This window comes from Haemaphysalis longicornis, unplaced genomic scaffold (genome assembly GCF_048455015.1).
Source record: "Haemaphysalis longicornis isolate Haplotype H1 unplaced genomic scaffold, Haemaphysalis longicornis Haplotype H1 scaffold_1, whole genome shotgun sequence".
NCBI classification, from domain to species: domain Eukaryota; kingdom Metazoa; phylum Arthropoda; class Arachnida; order Ixodida; family Ixodidae; genus Haemaphysalis; species Haemaphysalis longicornis.
In genome coordinates this window covers 153651085-153673738 of record NW_027526203.1, presented here as the reverse complement: position 1 = coordinate 153673738, position 22654 = coordinate 153651085, and the positions used below count along the sequence as shown (strand labels likewise).

The 22654-nt window shown below is 48.6% G+C and overlaps 1 protein-coding gene across 1 annotated transcript in view; it reads left to right on the top strand.

Annotated features, from left to right (window-relative positions):
* Window positions 1-22654, top strand: part of LOC144138053 (endoplasmic reticulum transmembrane helix translocase-like) — a 118790-nt gene that overhangs the window by 58792 nt on the left and 37344 nt on the right. The window contains exons 14-17 of the mRNA XM_077670127.1: window positions 5364-5475; window positions 10159-10262; window positions 13015-13107; window positions 22109-22205. Of these exons, the coding sequence (XP_077526253.1) occupies window positions 5364-5475; window positions 10159-10262; window positions 13015-13107; window positions 22109-22205 (406 nt within the window). The remainder of the gene's footprint in view (window positions 1-5363; window positions 5476-10158; window positions 10263-13014; window positions 13108-22108; window positions 22206-22654) is intronic.

Genomic DNA, 22654 nt, shown 5'->3' with positions numbered 1-22654 from the left:
GCGGAGGCCGTAAATGTTGCTCGGTGTGGCATGCTCGAAGAAGCGTCAGTTGATGGCCCTGGTTTGTGCTTGCTGACGCACGCTTGCCTCTTTGCCAAACGTGCTGACACGAGGAGTAACGGGTGTGCGCCTGCGTGCCACGAGACGTTATCCTTGTGCTTCCACGGCTGCACGTTGGCACTGAGCCACGGTCGTCACGCTCCCCGACTGTGCAGATGTGAGGCACCGCTCCGGCAGCTTCACCCATCACGACAGACGGGTGCGGCGGGTTTCGCGCTCCTAAACATTTTCGGGGGGTTTATGCGCCAAACCTGGGCCATGAGGCGCGCCACAGTGGAGGGCTCTGGGTTAATTTTAGTGCAGAGCGCTTTAAAGCTCGCCTTGTTGTCGTAGCTCGCTTGATGGACCCAAGTAGAGCCACACAGCGTTCCGTCGTAGCAGCTGTTGTCACGGTGCAACCCAGAGGCTTTGAAAGCCAAGCGGTTTATATAGTTATAAGCGTTCAAAACTCGTGAACCGCTGGCGCTTGTCATCCATCTCCTTGTTGTTTAGTGCAAAGAAAACTGTAGGTACATTTGAGGCAAAATATACGTAACCAACCGGGAGCGCCCGTGTTCATTTAGTTAGGAATGCTTGTTGGGTTGGTGTTTACGATAGTAAGCGAAAAAAAGTGGCAGCGCAATGCCAGAACGTGCGGGAGAAAAGCAAGCACAAAAAGAACAGAACTCCCGCTGGCACAGTTTCAGGCAGGGGGCACGTGAGCATTGCGAAGGCGGGAAATTTAAATTGCATTGGGTTGTAGCAGTGAGTGGATAATGGCGCTACAGCCCATTATGGCGAATCACTGCTCTGTACTTCCGACAGCCTTCACGTTGAGTGGAACGGCTTCAATTTTTTATCATTTGGGGGTCTTTTAAGGGGACAGACAACCGATTTTAAATGCGGAGCATTTCTTAGGCTCGCCTGGTCCTCCGTCGTTGATGGCGGCGCCGTCCACACACTCACTCCGCAGGTGCGCGTCTCTCCCCCGTACCCTCCTCGCTCTCAGCAACAGCTGCGGCGGTGCGGGGGAGCGCGTCTACGCGCGCATGCGCCGTAGCTATCCCGTACCCTCCTCGCTCTCAGCAACAGCTACGGCGGTGCGGGAGGAGCGCGTCTGCGCGCGCATGCGCCGTAGCTATCCCGTACCCTCATCGCTCTCAGCAACAGCTGCGGCGGTGCGGGAGGAGCGCGTCTGTGCGCGCATGCGCCGTAGCTACCCCGTGCGCCTCGTCGCTCTCAACAACAGCTGCGGCGGTGCGGCAGGGAGCGCGCATGTGTGCGCGCATCCGCAGTAGTTACCCCGTGCGCTCCGTCGCGCTCAGCAGCAACAGCGGCAGGTGTACACGTGATAGCGGCGTGCTAGCGGCATGCCAGCTGCGTGAAAACGGCGCGGGGAAGGGGGGGGGGGGGCGTGGAAAGGTCGCGCGCTTGTGTACGGAAGTGTGCGCATGCGTGTCTCTCTCCCGTACTCCTCCCCCTCTACTGCGCGCTCTGTGTATATAAGTGGCGGAGCGCGCGCTCGGAATTCAGTCAACTGCGATCCTTGGTTGATGCTCGATCCACATTACTCGTGTCCCACCACGGAGCTCCGTCGTTGACATACGCAAGGACGAGTGGTTGGTCAAGTACATGGGGACCCGCCACGGCCTGCACTGCGTCTCCACCACCTCCAACAACAGCAACAACAACAACAAGCAACCCACCACCATCCACGGCAGTTGCATCGACCTCGTCTTCACCAGTTACTCCAACGCACGACCGCTGCTCAAAGATCCCTTGACAGTCCACTTTAGCGACCATAAAGCAGTCGTTCTCTCCGTTCAATACAACGACAGCCAACGAATAAAAGAAATAATAATGACCACAATACCTTCACCTGTCCTTCCTGTGTCCGAAAATCGCGAAACATTAAATAAGAATAATAAAGACGAAACCCTCCCCACATCCGAACGGTAACCACAAACTACCCAATTACGCAACGTTCACGCAATACAATCACCCCTATGCGACGCATTTGCTCGAGTTCCCCCCGTGGGAAGATGCGGGCGGGCGGCTTTTTTTGTTGAGTATTTATTCTCTATCCCAAATGAAAGGGCATCACTTAAAGGGACACTGAAGTGAATTTGTCAAGCTCCCGTTTTTGCTTGCACTGTGTAGACTGGCTCAAATTAGCACACTTTTCATCGTTTATTCGGTTGACAAATCGGTAATTATTTTACAAAGCGCGAAAGAAGAAAAACTACCATGCGCGGTTTGCGGTGGCCGCACAAACTAAGCTGTGACGTTGGGAGGAGGGGGCGCCGTGATTGGACGATGCCCAAGGTTAGCAATCAAACAAGTTTCGGTTTCGGTCTGTAAAACAACATGTTTGACATTCGATAGCGTCGTTGGATGGGCATTCTCAATATCCCGGTTATCGTAGTACCGCGCTTCTGCCATGTTGTCGGCTGTAAAATGCATAAGATAAGCCTCCCAGGACGGCTTGGAATCATAGCATTCACTATCTGAGGCCTACGCAGTGCATGAACGCCCTCCGCGTCCCCGCAGACGCTCAAATGCATGCGCTTTTCCCCCATATTTGGAGCTTGCCTCGCTCATGCCTGTATCGTAAAAAGCGTGTTCGCACCAGGCCAAGGGTCTGTTGATTCTGGCCTGTGCCCACTGCCCACAAGCAGTCGGTGCTTATGGCAACAGCACGCCAACGAGAACTCGCTAGCGCGGCAGTGCCAGCCTGCGCGAGTTCTGTGGACTAGTTCGTGGAGCAATGCGGCCCAAAAAAAGGTGAACTCAGTATAGAAAACATCGGCGAAAAACGAAAAAGTTAACTCATAAAAAAAAAAAGCATGTACCCGCGGCAATTCGAACTTGTGACTGGCAAAACACTTGCGGTGACATACCTAGCGCACCAGACGACTAAGCCACAGGGGGCCGCTGGCGATAATGGAAAATATCAGGTATATAATGTATAACCAGTTTACACTTTTATTTAGTTTTAGTATTTCAAGCAGCTTAGGTGACTATTTGTTGTATTGCGCTCGTGCAGTAAGCGTCCCCCGAGTTTCCACAATAGCTCACGTCTAGCAATTGCATTTCGTAGACGGGAAAGCGTTCGCAGATGCGTTGTCGTGCTCCTGACCGCTCTGCTTGTTCGCCCGGCGCAAAAAAGTGCTTCCCGCACCCTAGTTTTACGCTGTACGGTAAAAATATCAGTTGATTTTATTTCCTTAGTACCTATATTGACTTCGCTCACTCTTCTCCCCCTTCAAGAGGCCTTATATTTTCCTACTGGCGTACCAGTCACCGAAGCGTCGCATGTGCGCTTGTGCAGCGCCTGTGTGAAGCGACCTTGACTTGGAGCTAAATACAGTGTACAAACTAACGAAGTAAAGAAAGGCGCATTCTTCCATTCCCAAACGTGTTGTGGCTTAGTTTCAACTGATCGAGCGAATTGCGACGACCCGTCGGCGGCCGGCGGACTAAACGGTGGGCCGACTGACTCGGTCGCGGAAGGTCGGCGAGCCGTGCAGTAGCGCAGCCAATTGTCAGCTCCTCTCCTGCTGACGTCACACGAAAACGCCACAGAAAATGGGCGAGCGTAAAGAGAGGAGGACAGCATTTTCGAATTGATTTTTCTAATAAATAAATTCGCGTAAACGCGCACAGAGTGGTCGAAACAGGGCCCAGGGACTCCGGACTACAGTTTGCGCTCGTAATCCCGCATTGTTTACAAATCACTTCAGTGTCCCTTTACAGCACCTTAACGATAAACGGTTTTGCTGGTAACGCCCTAGAACTTTTTAAATCGAAATTTTTAGATCTACAAGCTGTATGTGTTCTCCCAAAACTAATTCAGGCAACCATGACATACAGTAGCGCGGCAACATACTTTTGTCTGTATGCAGATTTAAAAACGATATTTAAAAACTTGTCCCCAGCTAAAAAATGTGTGAATGGCAGGCTTTCTTATTCCTTTGTGTGCTTTTTTGATTCACTAGTCTATTTTGCACGAAGGCGCCATCTGTTGGGATGGACGACAGGTAGAATCTGGCTTGATGTTGTGGAGGTCGGAAGTTCGATTCTCACTGGGCGCGTACTTTTTTTTTCAGCTGCCGTTGATGTATTTCGAAGCTGAAATCGAATATTTTGGCAGAACAAACGCCCCTCACTCAGTCAGAATCGTCAAAGCTCCTTCACTGGGACTGTTTATTGAATGCTGCCATTGATTCTGGGCATGGAGGGTCAGTTAGCCACACTGAGAGCAACCAAGCAGCGGGGGGCGGCATGTCTTAAAAATTTTCAAAATAATGTTTAAAAATGCATATACAATTTAAACTTATATAAATACTTGTGTTAAAAGGTTTTCGATAAGTGAATAAACGTTTCAGCAGTTACAGTGGCTGCTAGGTTTGCAGGTCACATGACCGGGACACATATTGTAGTGTCAAGTTTCGACATACGAACCGCCACCCTTCCGATTCCAGAAAGTTTGCTGCCAAATTAAAATTATTTTCGCCAATTTGTTTTAAATGGCTTGTGGTTACTGGGCTATAGGAAACGCTGGCTTTCATATGAGCTAGAGAACATATACGCGACAAAAATCGGTTGTCCGTCCCTTTAATGCGTACCGAAATGTCTGCATATACGTGTTTCTGCTTTTCATCTTCATCTGAAAAGCAGCTGCTGTGGCCAGGATCAAGCCCATATTCTTGGGCTCAGTAGAACAACACTTGAGCCACCACAGCTGGCGTGTTGGGGTTCAGTAAATACATTCTGTGTGAGGGTCTGTTTTATGCACCAAGTTTTAAATGTGCGTAATTGTCATGAGCGTTATGCGCGAGTCTGTCATAAGCAAGCATTTAGTGTGCTATGTTCAGTGCAGTGAGTTCTAAGTGTACTACCTAAGACTCAACCTGGGGCGGTATTCTCGAGTTTTGTCCCTTTTGCGTCCCTTTCAGAAGTGTCCCTTTTGACGAGCCCTGATTGGCTAAAAGCAAACATCAGGAAGTGACGTAATGCAAGTGCGGCAAACCTACTGCCAAAGCTTACTGCTTAACCGGAAGTACGTCACGATGAAAGGGACGCAAAAGGGACGTTTTCAAAAGGGACAGTTACGAGAATACCGCCCCTGGTGTCCTAGCTCTGGGATGAAACCTGCGTTGTGTCCCATTGGAATGTGTTCTAGTGTCGTGCAGCCTACTGGTGAGTCTTTTTGATGGGCGAGAACCCTGGGTAACCTGACAGCGGCATTGCTGTCGTCAGTGGCAGCTTTGGGCTGGGCCGGAGCGTCTGTGCTGACGGGCTTTGCTTCCCTTGGCCCGCAGGTGTGCATGATCACGGGCGACGCCCCCCTCACGGCCTGCCACGTCGCCCGGGAGCTGAACTTCATCGCTGCCGAGCGGGAGACGCTCATCCTCACGGAGTCCGGAGAAGAGCGTGCGTGTGGCTGTGGCAGGGGATGGGGGCATGTTGGGACGGCATGCTGGGACAAGCCTGGTGGAGAACACACCAGAATGGTTCCAGGCTGCATGACCTGCGTGGATGGGGGAGGGAGCTGCGCACGTTACTTTTCCGTGGTCCACAGTAGTGCCATATCGGGGGCCAGGCACAGTGGCCATGGGCTGAAACCAGCCTTCCTGGCATGCGTCAGGCCAGGAAAGCTGGACGCACTTCTGAGCCCCTCCCGCTTGCCTCGCATGAAGCTGTAGGTGGAGTTTGAGGCAGTGACTTCACTGCTTTGTGGCTGTTTGCGTTTTATGCCATGGAGAGATTTTTACCCAATCTTTCAGCTAAGCTGTGTTTTCTTGTACAAATTTTGTTGCTTCGTGCAGATTGTTGGAAGGACAGCCAACCAATTTTTGTGCAGTACAGTCGAACCCGGATGTGTCAAACTCGTACATATCGAATTATTACGTATATCGAACAGCCCGAACATCCCCTTGGAAATCCCATGCAAAAGTATAGCACTGGTGTACATGTGTATTGAACGCCCGATCACGGGCACATTCGATATATCAAACGCTGCGCTGCAACTGCCCTGGAGGCGATGATGATGATTTCTTGCGGGCGCTGCCGCACTCAGTGAGAAGGAGGCAACGGCGCGGCGCTTCGATGGCCTTCAATGCCTGCTCACACGCTTGCACAGGGGGGTGGGGGCAGCCGCATGGTAGCGATAACATAGAGAGTGATTGGTTGCGAAAGGCAATAAAGGAGGAGGGGGAACCACCCGGAAGCGCTCGGTCTCTGGCATTTTTTGTGCGTGCTTGAGCGGTTACCAGTGGTGGCTTGTGAACGGGGACCGACGCAGTGAGGTGCACGTTCGTTTTGTCCGCAGCACATGTTTCGCAGCCATGGTCGCAAGAAAACGGAAAAATATGGATTTAGCGATGAAAGCGGGCATCATTCGACAGGTACAGGCTGATAGAAAGATATTCGTTGCAGAGGTATTCGAAATTCCTCGTACCATTTTTAAGCACGATACTGCACGTCACTCGTGATGCAAAGCCGAAGGCAGCACGACCACAGCCCGGCCGTTCCGGAGCGTGTCGTGTGCAGAGTGGCTTTGTTGTGCGGCTCCAGACAAGGGGTGTTCGGATACCGAAGACGACAGCGCTGAGTGCCTCGGCCTTAAAGAGGGAATTTAGAGAGCTGTCAGCATTCCCATGCGTCAGTGTTCAGATTCGCCACTGTTGTGCCACAGTGGACAGCGCTGGATTTTCTCATTTGGACAGCATTACTAAGCTTGGAGACAGTTTGGTGAACTTAATAGCGCAGAAGAAGAAAGCAGATCTCACGGACTTTTCCATGCTTTGAGGAGCAAATCGGTAAGCTACAGCTTGTCGCAATACAATCTTGGAAAGCTTTCAGTGATGTGCGGAGTTATCAGAGCAGCTTCAGACAGGCATATTTTATATTTTAAATTATCAATATATCGAACTATTTCACGATCCCCTTAGAGTTCCGATATATCCAGGTTCGACTGTATATAATGCTAAATGAAAGGGCATCGCTTGTAAACACCTTGAACGGAAACGGTTTTTCTGATAGTGACCTAGGATGTTTGAAAGTGGCATTTTTAGGTACATGTGCGGTCAAAAGGGATGCTGGCAACCGTGACAGGGTGCCGCATGGCAACCCACTCTGTGTGAGATGGAAAGAGGTAGTTCAACACTTGTCCCCAGTTTGAGCAATAATAAAGTGCACTCTTTCTCATTTCTTTGCGCGGTTTTTGAATTGCATTGAAACTGGGGGAGTTGTACGTAGGGTAGTGTCGCGTTTAGACACTACGTGGCGCCACCATTCAGACTTGAGAAAGTTTAGTGCCAAATTAGGATTATTTCTGACAATTTATTTAGAAATTCCTCGTGGTTGTCCCACTACATAAAAAATTAAAGCCGTTCCACTCAATGTGAAAGCTGTTGGAAGTGTAGAGCAGAGATTCGACATAATGGGCTGTAGCGCCGTTATCCGCTCACTGCTACCACTCAATGCAAATCAAATTTCCCGCCTTTGCAGTGCTTGCACGCACCCTGCTTGAAACTGCACAGTGGAAGTTCTGTTCTTTTTGTGCTTGCTTTTTCTACCACACATGCTGGCGTTGCACTGCCACTTTTTTTCGCTTACTATCGTAAGAACCAACCCAATGAGCATTCCTAACTAAATGAACGTGGGCGTTGCCGGTTAATTACGTATATTTTGCCTCAAATGTGCCTGCAGTTTTCTTTGCGCTAAACAACGACGAGATGTATGACAAGCGCCAGCGGTTTACGAGTTTCAAATGCTTATGACTATTGGCGGTGAGATCTTTGAGTGGCGCCCCCTGGCTCTGACGTCGGCTTAGGGATTCGCGCCGCTGTCGTCTGCTACGCTCCGCTTGTGAGGAGCAACAGTGCCTGGGCTAGAAATCGGCCGCTTCGTTGCTTTAGTGCGTTAAAAAGCGTATTTCTAGCGACTCAGTTACTTTGCCAGCTTCTGACGCATCTGAATAATTTGAAGCTGTATCCCCCACAAGTTTGCAACACACAAAGAGATAGAGAACAACTTTCTTCAGAGTATCGGTCAGAAGATCGTGTGTAACTCGTCCTTTCTTGCTTATTCGCGAGGATCAGCGATCAGAGATTCTCGATAAGTATTCAAAATGCGTAGGCTTCCCTGCAGTATTTTTGAGATGCTTCTATGAAGACTCAACTGTCTAATACTACGTAAGGTCCCTGAAATTTTAGGGACCTAATACTACGTACCAAGCAGCGGCCTCTACACGCTCATTGCACAGCAGGAAATAAAGCGGCTTTCTTCTGTTTCTTTCGTTGTTATCGGATTAATGTTTCTTGCTTTTTTTTTCTGCCCAACGCATTAATTTTTCTGCGCCGTCACCAACTTCTTATTAGGAGTTTTCGGGATGTTTGGGAGCCTCACAAAGGTCGTGTGGATATTTCCTTCATTTTGTATGGCATACATTCCCTTCTTCACAAATTGGCTTTCATTACGGCTGCGTGCAAGAAGGTGCATATCTGCAGCGTGCTTTGTTTATTCACATGCAAATACAATGAGAAGGTTTGTGCTACGCCACCGCGATCGCGCCCTAAACAACGTGGTCCACAGTACTCGAAAGCGGCTTTTGTGCTCCGAATTTCTATCGTAATTATATCGTTATCATAACGAACTGACTCTCAACTTGAACAATGATGACATGATTACGGTGTTGAAGACATGATATACTCGCTAACTAACGTAATAAATAGTATACCTGCATATATTGCAAGACTCGAAACCGAAGAAGTCCAAGTAGCTCTTTGCTTTTCAACCCTTCCAGGCGCGAAGAACAAATCCTATTCTACTCGGGATGGCGTTCTATGATTTGAAGAAAATTACTTTTACTCTCTTGTCCTGGACTGAGGACCCGGCCCACTAACCAGATCGATTTAATTGTTAAACAAAGTTTTCCCCTCCTCCCCTTACTCCTCCTCCTCCTCTTGAGTGCAGTTTTCCTATAACGCATATCCGAATATCGGGAAGATATGGCTGTGCAAAATGTTCCGAAATATCCCTCCAGGTCTTAACAAACTATAAATTTGTTACTTACCAGGTCTTAAACAAACTATAAATGTGTTACTATAAATTTAACGAAGACGTGACTCGTTTTGCTCAATAAACCTCCATACTGGTTAGATGCCTGGTATAGAATCAGCACGCGCGTATATACACACTGGGTTATTTGGAACTCAACCTACAGTTTTTGCAGTCTATAGTGCATGTCGGCAAACTTTCATGCCTTGACAACGTAAAGTGATGTGACAAAACGCGTTCGAGCGTTCGGCAAGGTTGCAAAAACTGTTTTACCTTATATATGATTACCGGGAATAGCTGATGCCTTCTGCCAAAGCCGACAGCCCTGAAGGACTAGAATTTGTTTTGGTCTTCCATTTTCGCTGTTGTCGGTTATTAGCAGCTGACGGTTCCTTTTGTTCGAATGCTTACATGAGAAGCTGACGCCTAGCTCCGACTCTTCGCGCTCCGCACAGGACCGGCTTCGCAAGGAATGGGGTGGCGCCGGCAATGTTTCTCCCGTAGCGGTATCCAAAACTATACTTTAATTGACACCATGAGCTAGTGTATGCGATTTTAAGCCTATTATTATGATAAAAAGTTTCCCACACGCGAATTCTGGTGCGGACAAGCATCAGACGTTGACCGAGCGCAGCAGGGAGAGCGATCCTGAGTGAAGCAGACGACAAATGCGAGAATCCCTAAGCTGACGTCACGGAGGCGCGCTTCGCAGCGCCGCCTGTGTTCGCGCTCACCGCCAATATAAACCGCTTGGCTTTCGAAGCCTCTGGGTTACGCCGCGACGACGGAACGCCATGTGGCTCTACTTGGGTCCAGCGAGCTACGATGACAAGGCAAGCCCCTAAAGTGCTCTGTACTTAAAGTGCTGGCTTTCATACAAGCTGAAGGACATGCACTCCACAAAAAGTGGTTGGCTGTTTCTTCAAAGTGCGTTTAAGGAAGTGTTAAGTGTTACGCCTGTTGTTGCACTAGTGTTGGATAGTGTAGGTGGACAAGACGCTTGTGTGCTGCCGGGTGCCCCGTGTTGAGGTGAAGGTGTCTCTCCTGCTGCAGGCTGGCACTGGGTGAGCATCGACGAGTCCCTGCGCATTCCCCTGGACGAGTCGCTGAGCGACCACAGCCTCTACACCAAGCACAACCTCTGCATCACCGGAGAGGTGAGCTCCCAGTGTTCGCTCGTACCAGTGGTCCAGTGGGGCACGGAGATTTCTTGGTCCTCCGGAACACTGGTAACGTCATCCTGGACAGGTCAAATGCTTGTAAACCTAGTTATCTCTAGTGCAGGCGAAGACTATGCACACACAGTTTCGTGAAAGTTTGCCCTTGCTTGAGATTTTGCAGCTTGCCGCCTAGGTACGTCTGCTGGATGATTGGATTATTCAGCCTTTTGCTTGCACTGAAGGCCACACACAAACAGCCCAGGCAGCGCTGAGCAGTACTAGGCTGGCCTAGTCATGTAAAACCTGAGCGATGAGTCTCTGAGTGAGTGAAAGGATAAGAAAAAGGAAGTTGCAGCTTTGTGTGCTGGTGGCTGAAGGTCACTTGTGATGCGAGGAATGACCTTGAAAGTTGTAGCGCAGTGCACTTTTCGCTCTAAAACACAGGCCTGACAGGTGAAGGTGGTGGGGTTCGTGTGGTCCTGTGGAGGTGGCAAGAAAGTTGCTATTATTGCAAATTAAGGTTTCAAAGTTCTAGGGTACGTCCGAGAAGTCCTGCTGTGACAACATTTGCTTTGGCTTAAATCCTGTAACGTTCCCTCTTATGTTTCTGGGATGTGAAGTCGCTGCAAAACTTCAGTTAGGGGAGGACATGGTAGGGTAAACAATTTGCCATGGTATTGTGCCTTACTTTCAGAATAAAGTGCCATCAAGCCTTGACAGTGTGCTGTTTGTCGTTGTTTCATTTGACGAGTCGCTGTTTCAGTAGTGCTTGTGCAACAATGGACACTCTAGTCAGCAACTTTAATTTGTGGTGAATATTACCCGCGGCGGTGGCTCAGTGGCTAAGGCGTTGCGCTGCTAAGCACGAGGTCGCGGAGTCGATTCCCGGCCACGGCGGCCGCTTTTCTGATGGAGGCAAAAAGCAAAAACACCCGCGTGTTAAAGATCCCCAGGTGGTCCAAATTAATCAGGAGACCTCCACTACGGCGCGCCTCATCACCTGCATTGCATCGGCGCGTTAAACCCTACAATCAATCAATTTGTGGGGAATAATTTATACATCCGCTCTGTAAACAAAACAATCTTTTGTGTTCTACACTCAGGTCTTACATATATTGCCACCTCTGCAGTGGTCAGGGAATTTTGCCTGAAATTGTCAGGGAAAACCTGAAAAAAATTTAAAAAAATGGCCGCATATCTGCCTTTTTCGTTGCAAATGTCGCCGAAAAACAATAGTTGACTGGCGCCCCTACCAAGTAAAGGCCTCCCTTCTCTTTCCCGTGCACCTCTCAAGCTGTTCCTTTCCCGTCTCGTTCCTCCCAAGATAACACGCTAGAGGTTTGCTTAAAGTCAATTTAAATTTACCGTGTTCCACTGCTCCAAGTCGGGTGCCGCGATGCCAGCGCTGCCGTACAGCGGAGACGCGTGTCGATTGAGGCACCCTACGACAACATTTATAGAACCACAATGCCCTACTGCATGAGCGTTCCAAGCGGGACGTGGATCCCATCTAGTGGAACCTATCGTTGCTATTGCCGTTTGATTTCTTAGATGCTGCCAGGAGGTAGCGCTGGCAACAGCAGGCGACGGTTTTCTGCCATTGATGTAGTATTTCATTTGCTATGGGAAAAACCAAGCATCTATGAATTTTTAATAAAGGAACATTGCAAATATCACTTATGTATTGATTTTCTGCCTTATATTTGCGTAATGTCTTGTTCTTGTTCAACAATGTTGACAAGTATGAACACTGACACCGGACTTAGATGTTTAGATTTGGCTGTGAGGATCTAAGACTATTGCACAGCTTTCGATTCGCTTTGCCCGGCCGGCTGAATCGCGTCACAGACAGACATACAGACAGACCAAAATTTCTGCGTTAAAATAGCCTAAGATAGACTATCGTCTTTAAAAATAATTTGCTAGACACCTTGGTCATGCTGATGCCGATGTCGAAAGGGTATTCGTTCTGAGCTTCCTCCTGTGTGCAAAGATTAAAATTGATTTAGATTATGGTATACTGAATGTTTATGATTGAAACTTCCTGCGAGATATCTTCACATACAAAGGAAGCTTTTTACATAGTGATCTCAGCTTTGAAATTTCGTGTCAGTTGTCCTTTAAATTTCTCAGTGAACAAAGCATTGTTTGCAGCCAGGCAGGTGCCGAGGGTTCTCTGAAAAACCATGTATTTTGAATAAAGCAACGTTGTGTGTTGTCTTCATGGTGCCTTTACACACAGACAGCAGACCCCATGTTCATCTGGTGGGACCATTTCACATCACAGATCGAGAAGGTACGTGCGTTAGCCAGGCAAGCGCGTCGCTCCAGGGAAAGCCATACGTGTGGGGTTTTCCTGGTTGCCTGGCAAATCAAGTTCTCCCTTACCTCGTCTGTCTCTAACTTTGTTCGCGTATATTGCCTTCTCATTTTTGCTTTTTATCTTTTCATACATACATGTGATATGCCCTTAGTAGGTTTGAGTTGCTGGACCAGCGGCGGGGTTTGTGTAATTGATGTCTTTTCTTGAGTTGCGCTGGCTCCTATCAATGACACATGCTCTGCGTTTGCGAGCATTGTCTGGTGTCGATGTTGTCGTACACTGGTAAGAGCACAGCCACGGTAGTGTTGTTTCCGGCACATTGTGGGTGTGTGGCCACCGAGTGAGTTGTGAACGAGCAGAGTGGTGACAGCTGAGGAGCTCCTGAGGGTTGCCTCCTGAGCGTTTCTTCTTGCTCCTCCCCTTCAGGGCCTGTCCTACCTGACGGCGACGGCCGACCACTTCCTGCGCAGGATGCTGCCTCACGTGCGGGTCTTCGCCCGGGTCGCCCCCAAGCAGAAGGTACGGGGGCCTCGCACTCTGCTGGGCCACACGGGGGGCACGGCAGGCAGCAGCCCCACTGGCTCAGGGGGGGGTCAGCTGGGGCGCTGCAAGTTGCCTTCAAACCGGGTGCCTTTTTAAAGGGCCCATGAAGACAGGATGCAAGTTTGGTTCATTCGAAATAACGCCTCGTTAGAATAACACTGACATCACCTTTAATGCAAACTTCACTCGGATAAGCTATATAATAAGGAAAACAGACAATAGGCATGCGACACCCTGGCTGCTTCTCTGCACTGAACCTATGACATATCATGGGCAGTTCGTTGCGATTGGCTGAGGCCGACAAAATCCAACGCAAATTAAACAGGGATCAAAAGCTTGCAGGACAGCCTGTTTGCACCTAAATGTAGTGCATACTCTTTGTATAGCAGTAATAGTGCTGGGGTAAACAGTGGAATTTGCGGGCTAACACGTAGACATAGAAGCAGTTACCGGCTGACACTGCCTCACACAGCCGTCGGACGCGTTGGGCTTGTGTGACACAACACTGGTCACTTGTGTGGCCCTGTTTGTCGTGCCATACCTTATGTTTCAGAAAACAATTGCCATCAACCGTAATAAAAATACAGCAGGTGTAGAAGTCCAGCCAGACGCAGAGTGCGAACGCTGGTCCTTCAGCAGTATTGCAGCACCATCTATGAAAGGGGTTGATAGACAAGGTAACCAAATGGTCGTCTTTGAGATGGCAGCAGCACTGGTCAACATACTATCTTTAGTTCTAAGTACCTGCCCTGAGTACGTCATTGCTGACGTCATGAAGCATATGATGCAGCAGGACAATTGAGATTTCAGTTTAAATTGTTTAATTTCTCAGTGAATAAAGCATCGTTTGCTGCCGTACAAGTGCTGAGGGTACTGTAAAACACCAAATGTTTTGAATAAAACAAACTTGTGTTTTGTCATCATGGCCCCCTTAAAGTGTGTTGTAATCATGAGTAGCAATTGTGGTAGGGCTTAATAAGAAAACAATCTCATGTAGAGCACTTTATTTGTTATAAAGGTTAGGGCCTAACATTTCGGTGGGGGGATGTTTTAATTTCTGCCCTATGACAAATATGGCTGGGAGCTTCATCCATTGGCCGATTTCTCCGTTGATGTTTTTACTGAATTTTTTTACCTTGGTGCTCTTTGTTTGCGAGGGGGGGAGGCTTTTAACTTTTAACACAGACTTGTTTTTTGGCATAGAGTGATGAAATCTGGTGGGGCACACTGGAAATGGGATTAAAGGGGTTGAACAGAAAACGTCACGAAGACGTGAGTAAATTATTGTTTTTTTTTTGTTTTGTTTTTTTCCCCCCCCCTGTGAAATGCCTAACGTGGTGATGCAGCATGCTGGAAAGCTGGAATTCCCTTCCGTGTTTACTTTAGGATAAGGTTCAGCTTATGGCAGTCTCAAAAGCTTCATTTTATTGTCCCATTTAATTTATACGGAGCATCACATTCACTGATGCAGACCCCTACCAGAAGTTGGGGTGCCTTAAATATGTTTTAAAAATGTGAGCAATAAGGAAAAGAAATCTGAAACTGTCACGACTTGGAGCCCACTGTAAGGATGAACGGTGCCTAACGTGTCCAGTAGGCTTGTGCGAATATTCGGGCGCTTCGAATATTCGCACGAATATTACAGTATTCGAATTCACTTTGACTCGAATTTAAAATTTTCGATATTTCGAAGTATTCGGGGTGAACGAATATCACAATTGCGTTCAAGTTTCGGTTTCATTAGGCAAGCCGCAGTGCCATTGACATCAGGCCTATATCTTGACTACATGTGGAGCCAAGACAAGCTAAGCCACATTCAGAGCGTTGTCGTAGCCTTTTTACACGCGCATGTTCGTCAATGTAGTCGAGGCTCCTGTTTCATTGTTTCAAACGATGAAACGGTAACGAAACAATTTGTTTGGTTACCGTGCGACACGCGTGCAGTTAGCAGGTGCTGATTGCACTCCGCTCTTGAACTTCAGTGGCCATCAGTTTCTTCAATCAGTCAAGTGACATGGCAAATGCATCCACGGGTGCCAACCCAATACAGTAAAATCTCGATGATACAAATCTCGCGGCATCACGAAAAATATTCGTATCATCCGAAATTCGTATGAACCTACACACACCAAAAAATTGAGCACTAAACAAGTTTTCGTTATTTTTCTTTTCTTACTTCCGCGTGAAGAAATGCGTGACGTTTTTCTGTTTTTTCATAACCTCCATGTTGCCGAGCAGTCCTTCCTGGACTTTCGCCTCCTCACTCGCTGTGCCCAAGCACTACAGTTGAATCTCGATATAACGAACCTCGATTTAACGAAATTCGCGATATAACGAATTTTTTCAAGTTTTCTATCAAAATTTTGCTAAATCCATGTATTTTTATCTCAATTTTACGAAGTAATTTCATGCGGCGCTTTCGATTTAACGAAGTCATGGCGAGAAAGGAAGAACGAAATTCCGGTCGAGGCACGTTTTATTTTGCCTCTCAGAGCCTACATTGAAAACATTCAGTACTCACATTAACTCTTAAAAGGCTAAAATGAAAGAAGAGCGGTGAATTATGCGGTTGACAACAATTAAAAGCGATGAAAGAAGCTGCTCAAAAACCATTAGCGGTCATGGACGGTTTAATAGTGCGGCCACCGTTTTGACGTCTCCATCGTTGCCTATGCCAGTGCCCTCTATGCTTAGGCCGAAGCCTACTTCAAGTTTTTTTTTCTACGCGTCCTTGCTCACGGTGCTGCTGCTCCAGGTTGTGCTTGAGGATAACCACATTAATATTTTGTTCGTCCATCATTAGATGAGTCTTATAAGCAGCATGAGCACTCCAAGGGAAAGTAAAGTGTTCCGAACAAGAGCCTGAGGAAGTGTCGGTGAAACCGAAGGCCACCGAAGTGATGGGTGCCATCGACGTTCTGCGGAGGCACGCAGGTGCACGCGAATGCTTAAGAGCAAGCCTTGTTAGCGCTGTCAGCATACGAGCGTCACGTAAGGCCCACCCTGGTCAAGAAACGCCAAGCACTCCTTACGGACTTCTTCACTACGGCTTGAACATCGAGTGCTGGTGGCAATAAATTGCTCTCCGAACGTGGTCAAAACGTGTTCATTAGACAGCTGCGATGCGGAGGAATCGGTTTCTTTATGGCTCAGCGGGCATAAAAGTAATTGCTTAATCAAATTTGGCCAGAAGTTATTTAATGTAAGCTTTCCGCTTTAGCGGGAGCACGGAAGCACTGCTCCACAGAGTGAAGCGGTCCGTGTGTACTCCGCTCAACTCTCAATCATGGCTTTATCTCGAGTGTCGTGGTTGCATCACACGCCCATACTGCAGAGCCTTTGTGCATGAAAAAAGTATTTCGAAAGCTTTATGGCACCCTTCCGATGTTGGCCCGCTGCACCCCTCAACGCCGCTCCTAAGCCTACCACTGAACGGACGAAAAGAGGCGTAACTTCGAACCAGCACCTCGCCGGGGTGAAGTTCACGGTGCATGGACGCGGGTTCAATTGACTAACAGCGGCGTTTAGTAGTGACCGAAATGAAAAAAAGAACAAGTGGAAACGTAGTCTGCAATCATATTTAATGAGGCGTTGCGGAAAAGGCACCGGTTTTAAGACGACACGAACTACTGTCGGGTATCCGAATTCCATTGCCTAAGTGTTGAAGCTCTTAATTCACACAATTTTCGCGGCCAGTTTTAGTACAAATTTCGCTTTAAGTGGAGAGGTAACTACATAGCAGTTGTTTCTGAGCGATGGCCAAGGTTTTGAAACCTCAATAACTGGTTAAATTAACTGTAAAATCGAAACCTCGATTTTACAAAATTCTCGATTTAACGAAATTTTCGCCCGCAAGTACGACTTCGTTATATCGAGGTTTAACTGTACACGCCGTAAAGCGTGAACCGCATGGTGCGTTTTTTTGCACACGATTTTCGTGTGCGATTTTTCACGCCCGTGTCGACTAGTACGCATTCCTGGGCGAGTTGGGGTTGCATTGCAGAAAAATTGCAGAATGATTCCGCGCGCGTGGCAGCTTCTGCCTTGCTCAGAAAATGACGCACGCCGTGTGTGGCAGTGGGAGGAGGCTGACGACTTGCGCCAATGGGGAGGCGCGTGCCTCATGGCAGCAGTTTCAAAGCGCTCGAGACAGCCGGTTGGCTCCGCCGGAGATGTTTAGGCTTAGCACCCAGGCAGATATTTCATGGGCACTTTCACTAGCGGCGCGGATAATGTTTTATAGCACCGTTTTCGCCCACGTGATTAGCTCATTTACCGCACAAGAAATTTCATGTGTGCTTTGAGCGGCATTTTAAAGAGCAGTTAGAAGTGGCCGCTTGAGTGTCCCGCACCATTTTGCGACCGAAGCCGCCGCCATATTGCCACCGCCGGCCGCACCCCGCACAGCGTGCGGGTGGTTTCGCAACGGCGTCAGCATGTCTGTGGAGTGCGCGGCGCATTTTCGCGAGCAGAAAACAACAGCCCGGCCGTTCCTGGAGAAAGAGCGACAAAGAGGGGAGAGAGAGCCCGTACGTCGCCGTCGCTTGCTCGCTCGGTGGTCGGGCGCCTCACCAGCTCGTTTGTACCATCCGCCGGACCGCACAGGTCCATTCGTAAGAGGCGAAATTTTTCCCATTGCAAACAATGCCATTTCACCGGGGCTTATCAGAAATTCGTATCATCCCAAAATTCGTATCACCCAGAAACGTATCATCAAGATTCCACTGCATGGGACTTTTTTATGAAGGTCCCGCCAGGCCCGGAAGCTCACTGTCTCAGTGACAGGAAGCTCAGTGACACCTGACAGCTATTCGAATTCACTTCGAAAGTATTCGGCCCCAAGGACTATTCACTTCGAATTCGCTTCGAACTAAAATGTTACTATTCGCACAAGCCTAGTGTCCAGTCATTCCCACTTCACCCTTGTCACGAACACGGCAGAAGGCTCAAAATACACTTTCAAGAAAATGGCTGGAAGTGTCTGGAGCTGTTCACATTGCTCAAATTAAGGGGACACGCGGGTCGAAAAAACGCGATTTTTTCGAAATATACCGATTTTTTGTTTTCCCTTGCATTAGCATCTTTGACTATCCTTCTTTCATGGGTAAAAAAATGAAAACGAAATACGAACGAGAACTTAGTGAAAAATGTGTCTGAATGACTCGCGGTGACCCAAGAAATCGCGCAATCAAGCCAAATTTCGGCCAGGTTTGAGAATTTATTCCGCACGGCAGCGTGGCTCGCCGCCATTTCGGTCACTTGAGAGAGGTAGATCAAGCCTTCTTCTCTCGACTGAGCCGCTCGCCAGCTTCGTATCTCCGCGTAAAAAAAAAAAAAAAAAATGTTTCTTCCCGCTTGTTTTGCGAGCTCCCACTGGGCATTTAAATCACGTGACGCGAAAGCGGGACTGCCATTGGCTCTTGCCGCTTGTGAGCCGCCATCGCCCGCATCGTTCCGTTCGCTACTTCGCGCTATCTTTTCTATTTCCTTATCGTGTGTTTTTAATCGTGAACGGTGAGGAGAAGCGTGACTTTTGTCGCCGGAAGCAGCGTACTTCATGCCGGTACAAAGGAAAGCGCAAGCGGCGCAGCATTGTGACGACCACGGCCAATGCCGGCACGACCGGCACCGTGAGGCCTAACGGCGCCGGGCCTTCAAGCGTTGCAAGCGCGGCTCTACCAGGCGGGGCTGATTTTATCAGCGAAGATATCGGCTTTATAAGCGCATCGGAGAAGAAGTCGGCAGCCTTCCAAGGTGAGGAGACAGCTAGCCACGGGAGCGGTGCAGTTATCTGTGAAGTCGGCGCTCTGACTGACCTTGAGTGGCGCCGTGCGGGAAGTGCGAACTCGTCGTAGTTGAGGTTGCGAACAAGCGGAAGGGCCTCGCATCGGTACTGGAAATGAAGTGCAAAAACGAGAAGTGCCCTGTGGGAGTGGCTGCGGGAGTGATTTCTTCTGTTTACTCGTCGCAGCGCGCTGCCGCCGTCGGTCGCGGAGGCCGCAAACCAGAACTCTGCAGGGGAAGTCCCCGTGATAGTTTCGCCGTCAATGTGAAAGCGGTACTCGCTGCACGCGCGGTTGGCATCGGACACGATCAGCTGTGCAGGTTTTGTGCCATTCTTGGTCTACCAAAACCACAGCATCAATAGACGTTCTACAACACTGCCAAGAAAGTTCATGTTGCGGCCTCAAAAGGCGTCTCTGACAACCTTGCTGAAGCAAGGCAAGTAACTGCGTTGCAAGCTGGTCAGACTGACCTCAGTGTGATTTTTGATGGTACTTGGCAGAAGCAAAGACACGAGCCACAACAGTGTTGGCACTGCCATTTCTTTTGACACTGGTCCCTGCCTGGATTTTGAGGTGCTGTCAAACTACTTGTACTTGTAGCCGCCACCAAAAGCTTGATGAGCAAGAGGAGGAAGTGTGGCAAGCCTTTCATGCCTCTTGTGTGTGAAAAAAATGTCGACTGCTCATCCCATGCCATGGAGACGGAAGCAGCACTGCGCATCTGGCACAGGACGCTATCGTACAACCTGCAGTTCACTGTAGTGGAGACTGCCACTGCCCTCGCAGGGTTGTGGTTCAACAGGGGCCACGCCAGCTTTGAGCAAGTTCTCCAAGGACTGGGAATCTTCCCTTCAGAAGAACTGGTCAGACTAAGCAATGCAAGTGACCAGCAGAGGATCAGGCAGATGTGTGCCAAGCTGACTGCTAAGGCTAGCCATTGCCGCAGCCTGGTGAAACGGTCCCATACCAAGGACTACCCCAGCAAAAACCGTGAGGGTGCAACTTATGCAGCAGGAGCATTCTGGTTTTAGTACCTCAATGTGGACATTTCAGACTGTATCCCCACCAAATTTCATGTTGTTCGAGCAAGAATTTCTGAATCTGCCGAAGAAATAAACTTTCAATTGCGTTTTTCTCAGCTTGTTGTTTTTGTCCGTTTTCTGAGTTTGTGCACACTTATTTTCCCACTTAAAGTTGTCGTATCAGGATGAAATTTTGCACAGATGTTCATTATAACACGTGGAGTGCACAAATCTTGTTCATTATGCAATTTGTGTCCTTAGATATTTCTGACGGTCATAAAACAAAAATATACAGAACAAAAAAAGGCATACTACCAGTCATTTTTTTTTCGTGGTAAGGAAAATGATGATGAGGCTTTTTCAGGTAAATTTGTGCACTCTGCAGTTCATAAGGAACCACCTAGGCTATTTTAAAAGTTTCAGAAAAAATTTTTACTATAAAAAAAAGTGTGCACAAAAAAGCCATTTTTCTGAAAGTCATGCTGCGTAACATTTTATCCGGAGCAGCTATACAAAATCTGATTACATATATGACCAGAGGAGCTCAATCTCTACAAGCTGTGAAAATTTCAGCCTCCTAACTTCATTATTAAAAAAAAAGTTGTTTGGAGGAGCACGTCCCCTTAAATGAGCAACTGCTTGCTTGCAAGAGCTTGCTGCCCTTGCTTGCACATGACCTCTTCAGTGTCTTAGGTGCACTTGGGATGCCTGAGATTTCTTTTGTGCATGCCTGTGGACAGCCCCAGGCTTTGTGTTCGAATAAGCTGCTCTGGAGGCTGGCTAGTGGCACGAATAGCACTTGACAACTTCGCTTGTGTAGTGGTCACCGTGGCAAAATGGTTGTTGCCGTTGACAGGAACCTTCTGAGTTATGTCCCCGTTTTGAGGTGTCGTAACTCAGCCTCAGGCGTTAGCGAAGTACATACAGGTGCTTATTCAACAGGGGACGCTCGATATGAATTCCTTTGTATAATTCCAACAACTAGTATTTTATTTTTAAATTCTTGTCGCCTTTAGGCCAGCTAATTTCACTCACGAAAGAGCACAGCCAACGTGTGTTGGAACTACGTGTATAAATTGGTGCTTTAAAGTTCCTGAGAAAAATCTCGAATATGAAAATGCGTGTTGTTTTTTATAGTTAACCTAGACCGCTTTACACGGTAGTGTGAAGAGCGCCGGCAAATTGTTTTGCAGATAGATGATTGCTGCCCCACCTGTATCCTTATGATGCACGTTTACCACGATGTATTGCGTAATGTTTTGTCATGTTGATTTTACACTAAATTTTACACTCGCGCTGACTTTACAGCATCATTTACAGGGTGGTCTGTTACAAGGTGGTTTCGTGCCTGAAGAGCCTTTTTAGGCCCAGGGCTTCACGCATGTTACGGAAGCTTTGAAGCAGAGTCTGCCGCACATAGGTTGACCCTTGTTATTTTCTGCCCCAAAATGAGCTCTGTTCTGCTCTCCGTGATCTCAAAGATGAATCGCACTATTATTGGGCTATGGAGGAGCATAGCGGGATGCTTAGCACGTGACACGGTTCAAAACTGTAGTCGTGTGCTTGCCTGCCGCATGGGACTGCATGCAAGGGCGTTACTTGTGGTCATGTTTTATGACACTCGGCAATCCCAAGAAAGTCCTATCATCAGGGTTCCCACTTCTGTAGTCTGTCAGACGTCCAGGGTGGGCTCCTTGGATGAGGGAAGTGGGATTCACTGTTGACTCCTGCTGTGCACAAGGCCTTTGAGAAGAGCCTGTTGGCGGGGCGGGCCAAACCGGCCTGTAGAGTACTACGCCCAGTTTGAGCTGATGTTTGGGGGATGGATCCGTGGTGTAAACCCATTGCACTTTGGTTGCCTAGAATGCCACGCAATAAGTCTGTCCCGCAACATTAATTGAATTCTTAATGTACCGCGTGTATCCTTTTTTTTTTTTTTTTTTTCTCATTCTAAGCGCACCTGCTTGATTGGCCACTCATGTCCGTGGCCCGTTTGAGGGGCCCATTTGTGTGCCCCCTGTGGATTGAAAGGGCAGAGGAGCTGTGGATCACGCTGGGGAAAGGAACAGTTTGCACCCTCACCCCTCGCTGAGTCGAATTGGGGGTGCTCCTGTTGGCACCGTGGGTGGAGCGGGGTGGTGCTGACCCTCTGCCCTGGCCCTCTCCCAGGAGCAAGTGATCACGGCCCTGAAGAGCCTCGGCTTCGTCACCCTCATGTGCGGGGACGGGACCAACGACGTGGGTGCCCTGAAGCACGCTCACGTGGGTGAGTGGCCGCTCCTGCTTGTCCAGCCTGTGTCCAGGGCACTGCCCTTGCTGACACCAAATGCTACTCTGTGCTCAGCCCACATTTCTATCATGCCTGGGGGGCTGATCTGTCAAAGGGGCCATGAAGACAAAATGCAGCTTTATTCGAGGTGGAAGAACTAGCCGTTGGTGACTCCAGCCACGAAAGACGGTCTTGTAATCGAAAAAAATGCTACAAATATTAAAAAAATGTTCAAATTTTCCACCGCACTGATGTAATATGGATAGGAGTGTCCTCATATAGGCCAGCACTAGAAACATAACTGTCAGTGGGTTAACTGCACCTTAGCACTCCAGTGGTACCACCAAGCGGGACTAGAGGCCCCACCACAATCGTTCAGTCATGTTTCTTGGCAGTGGCTGAGGTCACCGGCCGCCAGTCACACAAACAGGATTCTGTGACGTCGT